We start from the raw sequence: 19,262 nt of genomic DNA on the forward strand, positions 1-19,262 counted from the left end.
TCATGTGATTTTTGTTGGTTTTCTTGTTAATATGGTCAATTATGTGAATGGTTTTCCTAATATTGAACCATTCTTGCATTCCTGGTATATATCCCACCTGATCATAATGAATAACCCTTCTGATGACTTGCTGGAGTCTTTTTGCTAGTATTCTATTTAAGATTATTGCATCTATATTCATTAAGGAAATTGCTCTGTAGTTTTATTTCTCTGATTTTGATCTTCCTGGCTTTGGAATAAGTTCCTTATTTGTGTCGTGAAAAGAATTTGGTAGAACTCCTTCTTTGCTTATTCTGTCAAATAGTTTGTATAATATTGGGATTAGTTGTTCTTTGAATGTTTGATAGAATTCATTTGTGAATCCATCAGGCCCTGGGGATTTTTTCTTAGGGAGTTCTTTGATGGCTTGCTCAATTTCTTTTTTTTAATATGGGGTTGTTTAGGTAATCTATTTCTTCCTCTGTTAGTGTAGGCAATTTATATTTTTTAAAATATATATCCATATCACCTAGATTGCCATAAAATTGAGCATAATAATTTTTAATGATTGCCTTAATTTCCTCTTCATTAGAGGTGAGGTCTCCCTTTTCATCTTGGATACTTTCAATTTGGTTTTCTTCTTTCCTTTTTAAAATTAGATTGACCAGTATCTTATTTGTTTTTTCAAAGTACCAGTTTCTAGTCTTGTTTATTAAATCAATAGTTCTTTGATTTTCAATTTTATTAATTTCTCCTTTGATTTTTAGGATCTCTAATTTAGTCTTCATCTGAGCATTTTTAATTTGTTCACTTTCTAGTTTTTTAATTTGTATGTCCCATTCACTGCCCTCTGCCCTCTCTAATTTGTTTATATACAAATTCATGGATATGAATTTCCCCTGAGTACTGCTTTGGCTGCATCCCATAGATTTTGAAAGGATGTATCATCATCTGGACACTTTCCTTAGGACCTTAATTATATCTTATGAGCCCTGTGTTTATGATGTGTCAGGAACTGTGCTAAGTGCCAGGGATACAAAGAAAGGCAAAACTCAGTCCCTGCTCTCAAGGAACTCACTCACAGTCAAATAGAGAAGGCAACATATTCACAACTATATTCAAACAAATCATGTACAGAATAACTTTGGAATAATCAACAGAGTGAAGACACCATAATTAAGAGGTATTTTGTTGTTCAATTATTTTCAGGTTTTTCTGATACTTTGTGACCCCATTTTGGGTTTTCTTGGCAAACATACTGTAATAGTTTTGCTTTTTTCTTTTCTATCTTACCTTAGAGATGAGGAAACTGAGGTATGTGGGGTTAAATGATTTCCTTAAGTCTCTGAGGTCAAATTTGAACTCAGGAAGAGGAATCTTTCTAACTCTGGGACAGTGATGGTGAACCTATGGCACAGGTGCTAAAGATGGCACTCATTGTGCCCTCTGTGGGCACTCAGCCACCTAACCCACCCCTACCCCCCATGTTCTTTCCTAGAATGGCAGAAAGACTCAGGTGTAGCTGCTCTCCACCCCCTCTCTACCAGGCCTGAGGACATCTTTTCTCTTCTCCCACCCCTCTGTTTTGCAGCCTAATAGGAGTCCACAGGGGGTAAGGTCATAGGTGGCAAAGATGGAGGGGAGCAGAGTCCTCAGACCATTCCTCCTCCCTCTTTCTACACTTCCTGAGGGCATTCCTCACTTCACCCACCCCTCTGTCCAGTAACCCAATGGGAGTCCTTCCTCCCCCCTCTGTATGGGGTAAGGAGGGGCAGGGAGTACCCAGCATGTGGTGGTAGGGAGGGATATGGTACAAGGTCTGGGGGATGGGATGGGGGCAAGGCTTGACACTCTAAAAGGTTTGCTATCTCTGCTCTAGGACAGTCTATCTACTCTGCTGTGTTGGTTCTCCTAAGGAGGATTAGGAAAGGCTTTCTGTAGGAGGTGAAATTTTAGGTGGAATTTCAAGGAAATTAGTAAAGCCAAAAGGTAGAGACAAGAAAGAAAAACATTGTAGATATGGGGACAGTCAATAAAAATGCCCAGGGTAGGAGACAGAAAGTTTTGTTTGAAGAACAGGAGAGAGACCAGCGTTCTTGAGTACTGGAGAGAGGAAGCTACACGGTTGGGAGCAGGGTCAGAGCTCATGAAGGGCTCTGAATGACTAGCAGGAGGTTATGGTTGATCCCTAGAGGTGATCGGGAGGGCCTGGAGCAGGGGCTACAACGAGATAATGATGGTCATAAAGCAATATATTATAAACTCAAGGCTGTTAGGCACCATTAGGAGATCTGGCTAGAAAGTCAAAGTCTTGTGACCATTTCACTCAGGGAGACATGAGCTCATTGCGTCTGGGGTGCTGACAGCGTAGCCTGTGCTGTGGGCCTCCTTTTCTTTTCCTTTTTCTAGGCTGGAAGCCTAGAATCACTTTGACTGATTCTTGTCCCTTCTGGGTTCTCTAAGATCACGGAGGCTGTGCAGCTCTTCGCCCCCAACTACGAGTTTAACCCAGCTTCAGTTCACATCAGGTAGCCAGAGCGATTGAATGCTCTTCTAGAAATGTCTGTTTACTTCGGTGGTCGAGCAAGAAGAGTCATTACAGACGTGTGCCTTTGCAAACGTCCTGGCTCTCTAGCCTATCCCCGGTGCAACGTTCAGGGTAAAGAAAGCCCCCTTTGAGAGGTTCAGTGGCACAGGGGATAATTCATTGCCATTTGCATAGCTCCTATCAAACTTTCCTGGTGCTCTCAACGTGTTCTCATCAGTTTGAGTGTGCCTGAATTCAAGGTAATTATTGTAGTTGAATAACCGGTAAAAGGGAAAGTTGTGAGGAAACCTGGGAAGTCTGATCAGACCAGATTAATACCAATTAATTAAGAACCAAATAATACAACATAAAGGCAAACACCCTTGAAAAACTTAAGAACGCTGAGCAGGGTCAGCTGGGTAACTCAATCTATTGAGAGTCAGGCCTAAGGATGACAGGTCTTGGGTTCAAATCTGGCTTCAGACACTTATTAGCTCTGTGACCCTGGGCAAGTCACTTCTTTGTCCACCATTCAGCTAACTGTTGAAATGAAAACAGTCAACGTCTGGTAGCTTGTGGAGTGAAGGTTCTTACTGTTCGATCATTGATGACTTGTTACGGTTTTTAAAGACTAAACATCCCGTCATCATTTTGTCCTCTGGGATGACGTGGGATAGGGAAGATGAATTAGCAGACTTTGGAGGCAAGAAGTGATGATAGTTTGGAGGAATGATCGCCGGCCAGATCAGGCCTCTTCTTGTTTGGTCTGTAAGCTTGTGGTACTCTTCCTCATTTCCTCGATGCCCCTTTGGATTCGAAGAGGAGATTGCAGCTGGCAGGCCTTCATTGTAACATCGTCCTTGGACAAAATTACTCGGAGACTGTGAGGGATCGAAAGCCCGGCCGATTGACTGAGCAGCCTCAGTCGTTTAAAAGTTACTAATTCATCTGGCGTGAAGAAGACTGCAGTGTTGGATAAAGACGGGGCAGTTTCCCCACAGTGGCCCATGAGGGTCGTGGAGTACTCTGCCAAACCTTGAGAATCTTCCTGTTCGTAGCCTTTTTCTCATATGCTTGACTCAGTTCATCAGAGAAATCTGCCCTGAGAGTCGTTTGCCTCAGTCCCCCCTTTCCCCACTTAATTGTAATGGCCTTAGCTTTGTTTGACCAAAAGCGTTTTACCTTTCGGAACTAAGAATCATCCATTTCACCCACCGTTGTCCGCGCTAGCTCCTGTTCATGGGATTACCGAGAAAGAATTCCTTCATCGGGTCTTCATTCATTCTTAGGGCATCCAGGGTCCAAATCAGGTTGGATCTGGATCTTCGCTGCCAGACGGGCCGACTCCTTGCCAGGCTTTCCAGCAGCTTTTTTGAATAGCGATTTCTTAAGCAAGGGCTGAATTCCGGCTGGGCTGCCACACCCGTTTGCTTCTGTTCGTTGCATACACGATCAGCTCCACTGCAGATCTCAGAATGAGAATGTTATGAAGAAATGCCTGAAATGTGCCCATGTCTTGGATTCATTCGAATTTTAGGACTCTTCGTGGGCCTTTTCTGTTTCTTCTACGGAAGCAACGTCTTCTGGGATGCCGTTTTGGCCTTGTGTTTCACAAGCGGTGACACACTGTCCTTCTCTGGCCACATAGTTTGAAAGTTTAAGGAAATGTTCACAGAGAAAAAATGAGTTGCTGACACCCTCAGAAACCAAGCCGCCCCCTTGGTCTTGGTTCTCGGGTCGCCCAGTAGCACTCGCGTGACTTTTCTACCGCTGCTCCCCAGGCTGGTCCTGTTTCCCTCCAGGCATTGCCTGCAGGGCAGAACGGAAAGAAGGTAGGATCTTTGGACGCAGGGCGTGTCCAATCTGGGCGTGGGATCTTCCCTGTTTGGCAGTTCATTGATGGTTTGTTCAATTTCTTTTTTCTGAGATACAGCTATTTAGGTATTCTTTTTCATCTTTTGTTAATCTGTGCAATTTATGTTTTTGTAAATATCAATTTCACATAAATTATCAGATTTCTTTTTTATAATTGAGCAAAATAGCTCCTAATGATTGCTTTAATTTTAGCTTTATTGGTGGTGAATTCACCCTTTTCATTTTTGAAACTGGTTATTTTATTTTCTTCTTTTTTAAATCAAATTTACCAATGCCCTACCTTTTTTATTTGTTTCTTTTTTTTTCAAATAGACAACTCATATTCTTATTTATAAGTTCAATGATTTTCTTACATTCAGTTCTAAAAACTTCTTCGATTTTTAGGATTTCTGATTTAATTTTTAAATGGGGATTCTAAGTTTGTTCTTTTTCTTGTTTTCTTCTTAATTGCGTGCCCAATCCATTGATATACTTGCATTTTCTCTATTTTATTGATGTAAGCATTGAGAGAAATGAATTTTCCTTTAAACATTGCTTTGACTGTATGCTATAAATTTTGAAATTTTGTCTCCTCATTTTCATTCTCCTTAGTGAAGTTATTGATTGCTTTCCATAACATACTCTTTGACCATGTTTTAGCATTAGATTATTTAATTTATAATTAATTTTTGAATAGTCTTTCCATGGATCTTTATTAATTATTATTTAAATGAATTATGGTCAGAAAAAGTGTGCATTTATCATTTCTGCTTTTCTTCATTTGGTTGAAAAGTTTTTATATTCTAAAAATGGTCAGTTTTTGTATAGATGTCATGTATTGATGAAAAGAAGGAATATTCCTTTCTGTGCCCATTCAACTTTCTACAGAGATTTATTAAATTCAACTCTTATAAAATTTCATTCACTTCCTTCACTTCTTTTTTGTGTATTTTTTATTTCATTTATCTATATCTGAGAGGGAGAAATTTAAGTTCCCCATTATTATACTTTTACTATTTCCTTCAGAAGTTCATTTCATTTCACCTTTAAAAATGTGGATACTATACCATTTGGTACATATATGTTTGCTATTGGGAAAGATGAGCACAGATCCACTATTAGTTGTATTAGTGTATGTATTTTCTCACAAACTTTTGGTCATTTTCATTTAAAGAATTTTTTTTAAAAAGCTAGAATTACTTAGTTTTGTTTCATATTTTCATTACCTCTGGGATGTAAAAAAACTTGAAACTATGAAATATGACCTTTAAAATTGATATTAGAAGAATAATAAGTGGATTTAGTAAAAGGACATGTAAAATTTTTGTGTCCAGTAAAGTTTTTTTTTAGGTGTAATAATTTAAATTAATAAAACAACCCTCTTTTTTGATGGACTGACACAGTGACAGAATTTTAGAAGCAGATTTTTTAAAGTAAATAACCAATAATGCCTAGTCGATTTTCTGCCAGAAAACTAACCAAAGTATAATTTTGAGTTTAAAAATAAAAAAAGTTGCATGTTACATAAAGCCTAAGTAGAAGATCACATAATTGTGGAGGCCTATGAAGTTATTCAACTTTAAATTAGAAAGTAAATGCATGGCCTTTTTAAAGCCAGTCTGAATTAACTCTTGCCTTTCTTCTGTGTTGATGTGCTTCTATGTCGTTTGTAAAGCAAGGAATTGGGTTTAAGGTCTTTCATAGAGCATTATTCTATACTAAGCCTTTTGACTTGAAGAAGTTCCAGAAATCTTTACATGAACTCCCCATTTTAAAATAGAATCTAAGTCATTTAATGGTAGGAATTTGACATAGTTTGTTTCAAGGAGAACTTCTAGGAATTGAAGGGATGATCTGTCAGCATCTTGAAACTATTCATGCCAGACTAACTTCCCGTCCTTGTTTGGAGAGGAAGTACATTAAAAAATAAGGGCAGTGCTCCTCTAAGGTGTGCTTGAACTTCACCCAAGTGTCCCAGTTAATGGCCTGCTTTATGCACTCAGGTCTCTCCATTCTCTCTCTTTGGATAGGAAGGGCCAGTCCATCAGTCAGATTTTGGCTTCATTATGTCAGACTTCGTTTAGCTCTCTACAACACACAAACAAAAAGATGTTTTTTCAATGAATTATATTTTGTTTGTTTTAAATGATATAATTTAAAATACAAAATCATTTAAAATATGCCATAAAAATATTTTGACCTACCTATGGCTTAATATTTTGGTTTCCTAATGTATTTTATTATTTTTGATTTATGATTACTATGAATTTACAGACGATGTCAGTCCAAGGTAAGAAATCATACCAATGATTGTTTTTTACTAAAAAGATATTGGTCTAAAGAGATGCTTAAAAACATCTAGATACTATGTTAAGTTTGGAAGATATTCTAGAAATGAAAAAGGTTTAGGTTTCATCTAGATCTTTTCAATTTCCTTACTTCTAAGCTCTCCTTTCTTCATGATATAATCTTAGTAAAATAATAATATAATTTTAGAAACTAAAATCTTTTCTCAAAGTTTGTTTCTAATTTTTCATCATATAATACAATAATGAATACTAGAATAAGTTTTTAATTCTCTTTGAAAAGTTAATTTGTCAAGTGGGAATAGAAACACTTTGGTACAAGAACACAAAGTGGTGCTGGTGTTATTTGGAGGGGAGGGGACGGGCTTTCATTTCCCTAACATTATATATTTTCATTGGACCCAACTTAACTGATGACATAAAGGAAAAGGCATGTTGAAAAAAGAAGTCTTCCACAGCCATCCTACTTATGGCTGTCCCTTAATTATAAAGCACACATGTATGAAAAAGCAAGAATTACCCGTTAAAGGACATGATTTTGGAAACTTCCTCATCTGTTTGAGGTTTTGGCCTTCAAATTTAAGAATTTTTAAAACCAGTAGTTAGAATATTGTGCTTCATATTGTGGTACTTTACTTCTTAAACATATTCTTAAACATCAAATGGCATGCAAATTGAATTATGGGGAAATGTATGTAACATTCGGACTTGTAGAACTTCTCTCCATTCTCTCTTTCATTTTCAACAATACCTAGCTATAGCTCAACTTTAATCACTGATTTTAATTAGTTTTAATTAATTTAAAAAATTTAACCCTATTTTTATATTACTTATATTATATAATTCCCACCACCTGGTTATATCATTGTGGAGATTGGGGGGTGGGGGGATGCTGGTGGAATTTATGCTTGTTAACATTTCTTTGATGGTATATTTGTTCTTTTGCTTTTCTCACTTAACCAGTACGATCTTTAATACTGCACTGGAAAGCATTATATTAAATAGTTCGCATTGTAACATGGGAAATTTCTTGATAAAATTTCCTTTTTTTACTCTTTTTAAAATTTAGATCATTTCCCCCTAGTTACAGGATTCATGATTGCACCCTACACTTACCTCCCCCCTGAAGCTCTAACAAGCAGTTCCACTGGGCTATCTATGCATCAGTGTTTAAAACCATGTCCATGTTATTCATATTTGCAGTTGAGCGATCCTTTAACATCAAAACTCTCACTATATCTCTATTGAACCTTGTGATCAATCCTATATATTTCTTCTGGGTTTCTACTTCCCCAGTTCATTCTCTAGATGTGGGTAGTGTTCTTTCTCATAAGTTCCTCAGAACTGTCCTAGATCAGGGGTCCCCAAACCTTCTACACAGGGGCCAGGGCCAAACTATTAAAAACAAAAACAACTATGAACAAATATGTATACGGCTGTCTGGGAGAGCGGAGGCTGTGGTGCTGGCTGGGATGGGCCTGTCCCGCCTTGCACAGGCCCATCACCGCCACCCCTATACCGGGCAGCAGTACACACAGGGCGGAATCCCCTCCCCCAGATCGCCGCTCACCATGCTGACATCTTCCATTGTGCAGCCACAGAATCCTTTGTGAGGCGCCTCGTACTCCTTCAGTTACTCTCAGAACAAGGAGGCATGCAAAGGATGATGTCACCAGAAACAGTACTGTACGTGAGCGACGCCCTGCTTTGTGGCGCTGTCACATATGGTGCTCCTCTCACTGACCACCAATGAAAAAGGTGCCCCTTCCAGAAGTGCAGTAGGGGCTGGATAAATGGCCTTCGGGGGGCTGCATGTGACTCCTGGGCTGTGGTTTGGGGACCCTTGTCCTAGATCATTGCATTGGGTCTGATAGAGAAGTCCATTACATTCGATCATGCTACAATGTATCAGTCTCTATGTACAATGTTGTCCTCTGCATCACTTCCTGGAGGTCGTTCCAGTTCACATGGAATCCCTCCAGTTCATCATTCCTTTGAGCACAATAGTATTCCATCACCAACATATGCCACAATGTGTTCAGCCATTCCCCAAATGAAGGGCATCCCCTCATTTACCAGTTTTTGGCCACCACAAAGAGCGCAGCTATGAATAATCTTGTACAAGTCTTTTTCCTTATTATCTCTTTGTGGTACAAATCCAGCAGTGCTATGGCTGGATCAAAGGGCAGACATTCTTTTATCGCCCTTTGGGCATAATTACAAATTGCCCTCCAGAATGGTTGGATCAATTAACAACTCTACCAGCAATGCATGAATGTCCGACTTTGCCACATCCCCTCCAGCATTCATTACTTTCCTCTGCTGTCATGTTAGCCAATCTGCTAGGTGTGAGGTGATACCTCAGAGTTGTCTTAACTTGCATTTCTCTAATCAGGAGGGATGTAGAACACTTTGTAATTTGCTTATTGATCATTTTGATTTCTTCATCTGAGAACTGCCTAGTCATATCGCTTGACCATTTGTTGATTGGGGAATGGTTTGATTTTTTGCAAATTTGATTAGTTCCTTATATATTTGGGAATTAACCTTTGTCAGAGAGTTTTGTTATAAAAATATTCTCCCGATTTGTTGCTTTCCTCCTAATTTTGATTGCATTGGTTTGGTTTGCATAAAAACTTTTGAATTTGATATAATCAAAGTCATTCATTTTACATATATTTAAGTCATAGGCCCATTTTGAATTTATCTTGGTACAAAGTGTAAGATGTTGATCTAAACCTAATTTTTCCCACATTGTTTTCCAATTTTCCCAGCAATTGTTTGTCAGATAGTGAGTTCTTGTCCCAAAATCTTTGGGTTTATCAAATACCAGCTTAACTGAGGTCATTTACCCTTAGACTATTCCATTCATTCACCCTTGTGTCTCAGCCTGTACCATGTTGTTTTGATAACCACTGCTTCATAGTTCACTTTAAGATCTGCTACTGCGAGGCCCCCATCCTTCACTTTTTTTTCATTATTTCTCTTGATATTCTCGATCTTTTGTTCTTCCAGATGAACTTTGTAATAAATTGGTCTAATTCTATAAAAAGGTTTCTTGGTAGTTTTATAGGTATAGCACTGAATAAGTAGATTAATTTGGGTAAGATTGTAATTTTTATTATGTTAGCTCACCCTACCCATGAGCAATTAATGTTTTCCAATTATTTAGATCTCTTTTCAGTTGTGTGAAAGTGTTTTGTAGTTGTGTTCTTACAATTCCTGTGTTTGTCTTGGTGGATAAATTCCTAAATATTTTGTATTACTTGGAGTGGTTTTAAATGGAGTGTCTCTTTCTAATTCCCGCTTCTGAATTTTGTTGGAAATATGTAGAAATAGTGATGATTAATGTGAGTTTATCTTGTGCCCTGCAACTTTGCTAGAGTTTTAAATTATTTCCACTAATCCTTTAGTTGATTTTCTAGGATTCTTTATGTTTACCATCATATCACCTGCAAAGAGTGATAGTTTACTTTCCTCTTTGCCTACTTTAGTCCCTTCAATTTCTTTTTCTTCTCTAATTGCTATTCCTAGCATTTCCAGTACAATATTAATTAATAGAGGTGATAATGGACATCCTTGCTTCACTCCTGATCTTATTGGGAAGGCTTCTAGCTTTTCCCCATTGTAGATGTCACTTGCTGATGGTTTTAAATATATATGGATTATTATTATTATTATTATCATCATTATCATTAAAGCTTCCATCTTGGAATCAATACTGTGTATTGGCTCCAAGGCAGAAGAGCGGTAAGGGCTAGGCAATAGGAGTTAAGTGACTTGCCCAGGGTCACACAGCTGGGAAGTTTCTGAGGTCAGATTTGAACTTAGGACTTCCTATCTCTAGGCCTTCTTCTCAATCCACTGAGCCTTCCAGCTTTCCCCTACTGTTTATTATTTTGAGAAAGGACCCTTTGTTTCATATACTTTCTGGTATTTTCATTAGGAATGGGTGTTGTATTCTGTCAAAGGCTTTTTCTGCATCTATTGAGATAATCATTTTTTTCTGTTGGTTTGATTATTGATGTGGTTAATTATGTGGTTGGTTTTCCTAATATTAAACCATCCTTGCATTCTTAGTATACATCCCACCCGGTCATTGTGAATGACCCTCGAGATGACTTGCTGGAGTCTTTTTGCTAGTATGTTATTTAAGATTTTTAAAATCTATATTCATTAAGGAGATTGGTATGTAGTTTTCTTTTTTTCTTTTGTTGGTCTACCTGGCTTTGGAGTCAGTACCATATTTGTGATATAAAAAGAATCTGGTGAGACTCCTTTGCTTATTTTGTCAAATAATTTGTAGAGTATTTTGATGAGTTGTTCTTTAAATGTTTGACAGAATTCACTTGTGAATCTATCCAATTCAGTGGATTTTTTCTTAGGAAGTTCCTTGATGGCTTGTTCAATTTCTTTTTCTGAGATAGAATTATTTAAGTATTCCCTTTCCTCTTTTGTTAATCTAGGCAATTTATATTTTTGTAAATATTCACCCATTTCACCTAGATTTTCATATTTATTGCTATATAATTGGGCAAACAGTTCTTGATAATTATGTTAATTTATTTTTCATTACAGGTGAAATCACCCTTTTCATTTATGATACTTTTAATTTGATTCTCTTCTTGATTTTTTATTAGATTAACCAGTACTTTATCTATTTTTTTTCAAAGTACCAGCTCTTAGTATGATTTATTAGTTCAATAGTTCTTTTAATTTCAATTTGATTAATTTCTCCATTACTTTTTAGGATTTCCAATTTAGTTTTTATTTTTGGATTTTCAATTTATTCTTTTTCTAATTTTTTTAGGTGCAACCCCAATTCATTGATCTTCTCCCTCTTGATTTTCTTGCAATAGGCACTCAGAGATATAAATTTTCCCCTGAGTACTGCTTTGGCTACATCCCATAGGGTTTGATGTCTCCTCATTGTCATTCTCTTTAAGGAAGTCCATCATTTTTTTATGATTCTTTTTGACCTACCAGTTTTGAAGAATTAGATTTTTTTAGTTTCCATTTACCTTTAAATTGCCTTTCCATTCATCCTAATTAAGTACAATTTCTTTCACATTATAATCTGAAAATGTATCTATTATTTCTGCTTTTATGCATTTGTTTGCAATATTTCTATGCTGTAGCACATGGCTGATCTTTGTATATGTGCCATCTACTTCTGAGCAGGATGTTATATTCCTTTTTATTCCTCTTCAGTTTTCTCCAGATATCTATTAATTTTTTTAGCATTTCAATCATTTCCCTTACTTCTTTCTTATTTATTTTTCGATTTGATTTGTCTAGTTCTTAAAGGGGAAGGTTGATACCCCCTGCTCATATGGTCTTATTATCTATCTCCTCCTTGAGATACTTTCATTTTTCCTTTAGAAATCTAGATGCTATGCCATGTGTTGCATGCATGTTTAGTCATGATATTGCTTCACTGTTTCTATTGTACCCTTTAACAGAATATAATTTCCTTCCTCATCCCTTTTAGTCAGATCATTTTCTACCTTGTCATGATTGCTACTCCTGCTTTTGTTACTTTAGCCTAACACAGTCTGCTCCAGGCTTTTACCTTGAATCTGTGTGTTTGTCAGCGTGCCTCGGGTGGGTTTTTTGTCAGCTCCATATAATAAGATTCCGGTTTTTAATCCCCTGTGCTGTCTGCTTCCCTTCAGTGATTGAGTTCATCCCCTTTACAGTCAGTATTTTGGTTACTCGCTGTGTCCCCTGTAAATCCTGCTCTATTCCCTTTTCCTCTCTTCCTCCTCACTCGTGTTTTGCTTTTTGTAGCCCCCTCCCCTGTCTTTCCTCCCTCTTCTCTGTCTCCCTCCCCCAATAACGCGGGGGTCAAGTAGGACGCTGTTCTCCTCTGGGAGGCTCAGATGGAATTCTCCACCCCAGCCCCGGGAGCCTGCTGGTCTGGCCCTCTCTGAGCCCTTTGTGATGCCCGTAAAGGCACCCCCTCAGCCTCCCTCTCCATCACCATCTCTCACAGCTCTTACCTTATACAGTTCTCCATCCTCCCTCCCTTCTGTCAGCCGGGACTGACTGTACCGTGTCCTTCCTAGGCACGTCCCTGAGATCACGCAGACCCGTCTTTCCGTGCCTTCCTGTTCCCGTGTGCGGGTGTCAGTAGAGACAGACACACACACTCCACATGGATCCCCCCAACCCGCCAACTGCAGATTCTCGCGCAGATGAGGGCTGGCGGAGCAGCCGCCTGGATCGTTCTCAACGATGCCCCAAGTCCTTCCTGAAACTGGCTCGGCTTGAAATCAAGCCTCTGATGTGCCCTGTAGTCGGGAGGCGAGCAGACAGTCCTAACGACTTCTCTTTGCCTGCCTGAGCTCAGCCTCCAGGTCCCTGGCGAAATCTTGTGTGTTATCCTTGGCTCTTTGGGCTTGGCCATGAACACGCTAAAATCTCTGTTATGCGGAGTATTGCCTCCACATCCAGCATCCCCCATTGCTCCTTTGCTTAGTGAAGACAGGGCAGCTCCAACTCTCTCTCTCTCTCTCTGTCTCTCTCTGTCTCTGTCTCCCTCTCTCTCTCTCTCCCCCTCTTTCTCTCTCTCTCTCACTTTCTCTCTCCCTCTCTCTGTCTCTCGCTCTCTGTCTCTCTCTCTCACTTTCTCCCTCTGTCTCTCTCTGTCTCTGTCTCTCTGTTTCTCTCCCCCCCTCTCTCTGTCTCTGTCTCTCTCTCCCTCTCTCTCTCCCCCTCTTTCTCTCTCTCTCTGTCTCTCTGTCTCTGTCTCTCTGTCTCTCTCTGTCTCTCTGTTTCTCTCCCCCCCCCTCTCTGTGTCTCTGTCTCCCCCCCCCCATCTGAGAAGCTGGACATGCTGACCCGATGACACCACACTATGTCTTGTCTCTGTGTTTCTCGCTTCTCTGATTCTTCTCTGTCTATTCTTTCTAGATGAACTTAACCCTTTGTTTTCCATTGTGCAACTTCCCTCCGCAGGCGATTCGAACCCCTGCAGGAATTTCATGTATGAGCTGGATTCTGTGCTTTTTCTCAGGAATTCTTGGAAATGTTCTATTTTATTGGATGTCCGTGTTCCCCCCACGATAGAATGTACCCATTTTGCTGGATAGCCCAACTGGACTGTAAAGGCAAATCTTTTGCCTTCCTGAATGTACTGTTCCAGGCTGTTCAGTCGTTTAATGTAGATAAACTTCCAATTTCTGTTCGTAAATATTCTCACGGCATCCGTAATGGTGAACTGTTGTGAGTTTGCTCTCTGCTGCTATTCGAGTAAAACAGACGATAAATAGGCACGACGTGTGCTTCGTCAATGTTTCCGCGTAGAAAAGCAAAGCCTGCGACGCCGCAGTGCGCACCTTCTTTAGGTAGAAGGATGAGAAGCACGTGAACAGGAAAGGGCTTCTCAGGGGCGGAACTTCTCTTTCCAGCGCATGTCAGGAGTGGAGGATGGCCCAGGGCACAGTCGTGGGGCCCCGCCCGCAGGACTGGACGGTGCCGCCGGGGCACTCCAGTTGGCACGGTCTGCGCAGCCACACGTAGGGACAGCGAGGCGTGGCGCCAGGAAGGCGAATGTTGCATTTCTTCCCAGAACTGGCTGAGGGGGAGTTGGGTGAGGAGAACCACGTGGGCCCTACAGGGACGTGTGGCCGTTAACGACCACCTCTAGAGACCTGTTCAGAGAGGCCCAAGCGATCTCGGTCCCCACTTTGGCTTCCACGGGGCGTGCTCCAACCCCTCTGCCTGATCTGGCCCTCGCCGTGGTGGCTGCCTCGATTGTGCACGTCCGTCCGTCTGTCCGGGCGTGCTAGAATCCTCTCTGTCCTCCGGGTGCCGCGACTCCTGGCTCCTCTCCGCAGCTCCCCGCCGAGGCTTGGGGAGTGGCTGCTGGTGTTTGTCCTTTGACTTCGCAGGAGGGTCGTCCCCCCAATGCATGATTCCTCTGGCCCAGGCCTCGCCAGGGGCGGAGCCTAAACAGGTCCGCGATGGCCCGAGGCGCGGGCGGGAGGAAGGGCTCCCCTTGGCAGCTGACCGAGTTGTAGGTATAGGATCTATGTAAATGGCTGCGTTTGCCCCGCCCCTCGCCACGCCTTGCTTATGGGTGCTCAGTGACTGAGGAGCCATAGTAACGCTCTCCGTTTGCTTCCTTAAAGTACTGCGAGATGACTTCCGGCAGAACCCTTCCGATGTGATGGTGGCTGTGGGGGAGCCAGCCGTGATGGAGTGCCAGCCTCCACGAGGCCATCCAGAGCCCACGATTTCCTGGAGAAAGGACGGATCGCCACTGGACGACCGAGACGAGCGAATTACCGTGAGTACGAGAACAGGAACTAGAGCAGAGCTGTCTGTGCTTCCAGGGCCTGCCCTACAGGAAAGGCCGGGCTGCTCGCCTGGGGATCTTGGGGCCACGTCCAGTGTCTCCTAAAGAGGGACTTTCGTGTGTTCCAAGGAGCCCAAGATCATAGACAGTTCCGTAGGAATTAAAGGCTGTTTGGAAAGGGAGTCGGAGGAGTTCTATTATCTGCCCGCTGCGCTACCGTAGTGCCAGTATGGGTCAAACAGGCTTCTCCTGGCTCGGCATCCAGTGTTCGGGGTGCTGCTCTCTGAATGCAGACAGATCCAACTGGTACTCGTATTTCGCTTGGCCACTATGTATGGAAATGATCATTTTTGTTTTAGAAATGGTTGGTTTTTTGCAAAAAGTGTTGGGTTACACCCAAAGTACATAAACATCCCTTTGGTCCAGGTCCGCCCCCGACAAAATTCAGAGAACCATCGAGTGGGAATAAGGACTGTCTGCTCGCTTTTAGAGGAGCCACATGAGCCCTGGCAAGGTCGACTCCTCGAAGTGTACAACAGGAAGTGGCAGCAGCCCACGCTGGAACAGACGGGCTCTCCTCCCAAACCCATCACATTCTTCACTGGGTCATTCTCCTTTCCTAATTCTAATTCTCACTAGTTTTTTGGGTATTTTAACCCCGCATTTACCAAAATTCGCTAACCCTCTTTTTAACAGCTAAACACCACCTTCTTAGATTCTCTAAAAAAGGTGTTTTATCGTCTGTTATCCATAGTACACGTTGGCCATTACGACCCATTCTGGTGAAAGTCTTTGGATAGTGTTAGCATTTCCCCTCAACATCGGTCCCAAAATGTCTCTAACCATCATGTCTTACTGAACACTCTCCTACCATTCTTTCTACACACTGGGATTCACTTCTACATTACTCAGTTAGGAACAAAAAACATTCATTGAGCTCCATCTACGTGACAGAGAATTGTGCTAAGTCCGTGGTGGGAGGAAAAGCACTTTGCCCACGAGCCGCTTATATTCTAGTGAAGACAGTTCTGCCTGTGTGTCCTCCACTTCTCTGTTCCCTGTGCAGAATTCTCTTCCTCCTTCTTTAATCCCGGGCTTCCTTTCATCAGAAGGAGAGACACATTACTGGGCTCTCTTAGTATACCAAGAGCTTTCAAAATGGTCTCAATAACCCACTTAGATGGGTACTTTTCGGATGATTTCCCTGTTTTGGAAACTTTTCCTGAATTTCACTAACAAGGAAATTCTCATTGAGTTTTAAATTAGTTTTCAGTTCTATACGCAACACTTTTCTTTTAAACCCGCAGCAATCAATGACTCTATGAAACGTTTGGTGAAGCTACTGATAGTGATAGATACTGATAGGGCATGTGATCATCTACATGCCCTCGGGCAGGCCGGCTCTCCTCTTTTAGCTGTGTCTTTAGGGAAATACCAAACGCTTCCTCCCGGACCCCAGGGATGAGCTCCGTGTCTATATCCTTAGCTCGAGGTACTCACATTGATTCAGGAGTGTGCGTGTGTAAGCACGTGCATGCTTGCCTGTATGTAACATACATGCACACATGTGAAAATAGGTGTGTATGTACATATGTGTTTATGTAGATATCTCTGAGCTTTGTGTGTGTGTGCATGTGTGTGGTCCAGAGATACGGGTCTCCCAAACCTCAGTGGAAGGCTCCAGGGCACAGGTCTGTTCCTTCCTTAGTCAGACTCTTCCCTATCCCTAAATGTCTACAGGAGGACAGATTGCCACGAGACTACACGGGTGGTAAACTAAAGTCATCGATGCTCTTGTTGTACCAGAAAGGGAGCCTCAATCTAATGAATGGAGCTGGGCTCTTCTGGACCAGTTCCAGCTGCTCTGCTCAGCTTCCTGCTCCAATCTTAAGAGTAATGAGACCCGCGCCTCACATTTGTGTCGTGAAGACATTTTTGAAGGCTCCTTTTGAACCTTTTTCTCTTCCCAACATCGAACATTCCCATTTCCCCAAGTCGTCCCCACCAAGCACTTCCTCTTGGTAGCGATTTCCCTTTTCCTCTTCAGAGGAGGCGTCCCTTGGCCAATGGCCAGCGGCAGTTTGGGGGAAAGAGCAGGGCTGTGAGCTGGAGGAGCCGCAGGAGCAGGAACGCTCTGACCCAACCCTGCTCTTAACAAGAATGCAAATGTTTGTCGACACGAGTGGCGCCAAATCAGCCAGAAGAGGCTGTTTCCTGACTGCTGGCCACAGGACTGCCGGAGAGCTCAAGATGGGCGGCTCAGCGTCCTTTCTCTTGGACGTTGCCCTCTTCTCTGGGAGATTCGCGAGCATCCTTCAGCTCTGTAACCTTCCCCTGCTGAATCTGGGGCGCTAAGCGTTCTGTCGCACATTCCGCTGCCTTGACTGTGAGGTAGGAGGGCTGAACGTGTCCTCACTACACCTGTAGAATGATATCAAGGGGCCATTGTGGGAATCATTTCTCCGCCTTGTAAGTTCTGTGCAGACGACACAGGACTTAGTTACAAACACATGAGTGCTGAAACAGAATCATTTCTCAAACTTGCTCTCTTGCCTTGACCAAACCCTGGAGGTCCGAGCGAGGAAGTGCAAGCCTTAACAATGAGCGACACAAACAGCCAACTCGTCCTGCTCGAACTCACTTACGCGAATCTTTATTTGAGGACAAACTGAATTTGGTTAATTCCTTCCGGATCAGTGAAAAGAAACGGACCCCGTCCCTGTTGGAGAATGAAGTTGGGAAATAAAAGCTGAAGAAACAGAAGCTGTTGGACAGTGAAACTCCGCTCTCCACCCCAGCCTTTCCTTGATACGCTCGCTTCCTTTTCCTCTCTTTCTTGCTTTGCCGAAGACATCAGAGGCAGACGACGAGACACGGGTCAGCATCACCCTTCCTAGAGTGCCTGGAAAGATCCCAGCATGCTGCTGAAGCCGAGAGACAGAGTGGAGGTCTAGAACGCTTCAATGCCCTTCTTGTTGGCCGACGTTGTTAAGGGCTTCTCTCTCTGCTCCATACAAGAATCATCCCACAAGGAAATGCATTGGCTACTGGATTTGGGGGAAAGTTCTTGTGTGTGACGTGTAGAGCTTGAACGGGCCCAGAATGTTGACATGGCGGGCTCTGGCACAGTAGTGGCACGTGCGAAGAAGAGTGCGCTGTGTTTCCACCGGACAGAGGACCTGTTTGTCTTCAGACAGGAAGTGCATCTGAACTGCAGGATGCACTTCAGCAGGGGCGAGCTGAGGGATCTTCGAAGATCCAGGAAGTCCAGGAGCCTAAAGGACCCATGTGAGGGAAACCAGAATTTGGGAGGCTCCAGGACATCGTCATCTTTTTTAAAGTAAAACTCCTTATGATGTGGGTGAAAGGAAAGAAAGCTCGAGTGTAAAAAGGGACCCATCTCGGCCCAATACTTCCTTCCGTGGAAGGATCTGACAAAGTCACTTGGATAAACTTGCCCCTTGTCTGAAAGTGTTCTCTGCGATTGAAATGAGGATGTCCATTTAGAAATAAGTTAGCATGACTCAAGTGGACAGCTCGGTTGAATGCATGTATTTCCAGCTTTTCTTAAGTTTTATTTATTTATTTTCAAAGATTTCCCCATGTTTCCATCATTCATCTTCTTTCCCTCCACTCTTGCCCACAAGCATTCACTGGGTTGTACGAATGTCACTTGATACCCATGGCCATAGTCTTCATTTTGGCTATAGAGCCATCTTTGAAAGCCTCAACCCCCAATCACATGCCCGTCTATACTTGGGCTAAGTGATGTCCTATGTTTGGCTTTTGCATTTCTGCTCCCACAGTTCTTTCTCTCCATGTGGGGTGCATTCTTTCCCATAAGACCCTCAGGGTTGTCCTGGCTTATTGCACTGCTGCTAGGAACAGAGCCCATTGCATTGCATTGTTTCACAATGGTTTGCTTTCTGTGTAGTGTTCGGGTTCTCCTCATTTCCCATTGGTTCAGTTTGTGGAGGGCCCCCGAGGTCATGTGGAAAGCCTCCAGGTCATCAGTTTTTACAGTACAATAGTCTTCCATCACCATCAGTTACCATGATTTGTGGTGTCATTCTCAAATGGAGAAACACTCTCATTTCCCAATTTTTGGCCACCACAAAGAGCGCAGCTATGAATATTCTTGTACAAGTCTTTTTCCTTATTATCTCTTTTGGGTACAAACCCAGCAGTGCTATGGCTGGATCAAAGGGCAGACAGTCTTTTATTGCCTTTTGGGCATAGTTCCAAATTGCCCTCCAGAATGGTTGGATCAGTTCACAACTCCACCAGCAATGCA

General features: G+C 42.1%; 1 protein-coding gene across 23 annotated transcripts in view; it reads left to right on the plus strand.

Moving 5' to 3' along the window:
- ROBO1 (roundabout guidance receptor 1) overlaps positions 1-19,262 on the plus strand; it is a 1,078,784-nt gene that overhangs the window by 906,447 nt on the left and 153,075 nt on the right. For 20 of the 23 annotated variants that reach the window (XM_056807827.1, XM_056807826.1, XM_056807829.1 and 17 more), the window contains one exon: positions 14,802-14,959. In XM_056807827.1, coding sequence (XP_056663805.1) covers positions 14,802-14,959 — 158 coding nt within the window. Of the gene's footprint in view, positions 1-14,101; positions 14,261-14,395; positions 14,691-14,801; positions 14,960-19,262 lie in introns of those variants that run through there. The other 3 variants (XM_056807842.1, XM_056807844.1, XM_056807843.1) reach the window with 3 other exon arrangements.

Source organism: Monodelphis domestica, chromosome 8 (assembly GCF_027887165.1).
Source record: "Monodelphis domestica isolate mMonDom1 chromosome 8, mMonDom1.pri, whole genome shotgun sequence".
NCBI lineage: Eukaryota > Metazoa > Chordata > Mammalia > Didelphimorphia > Didelphidae > Monodelphis > Monodelphis domestica.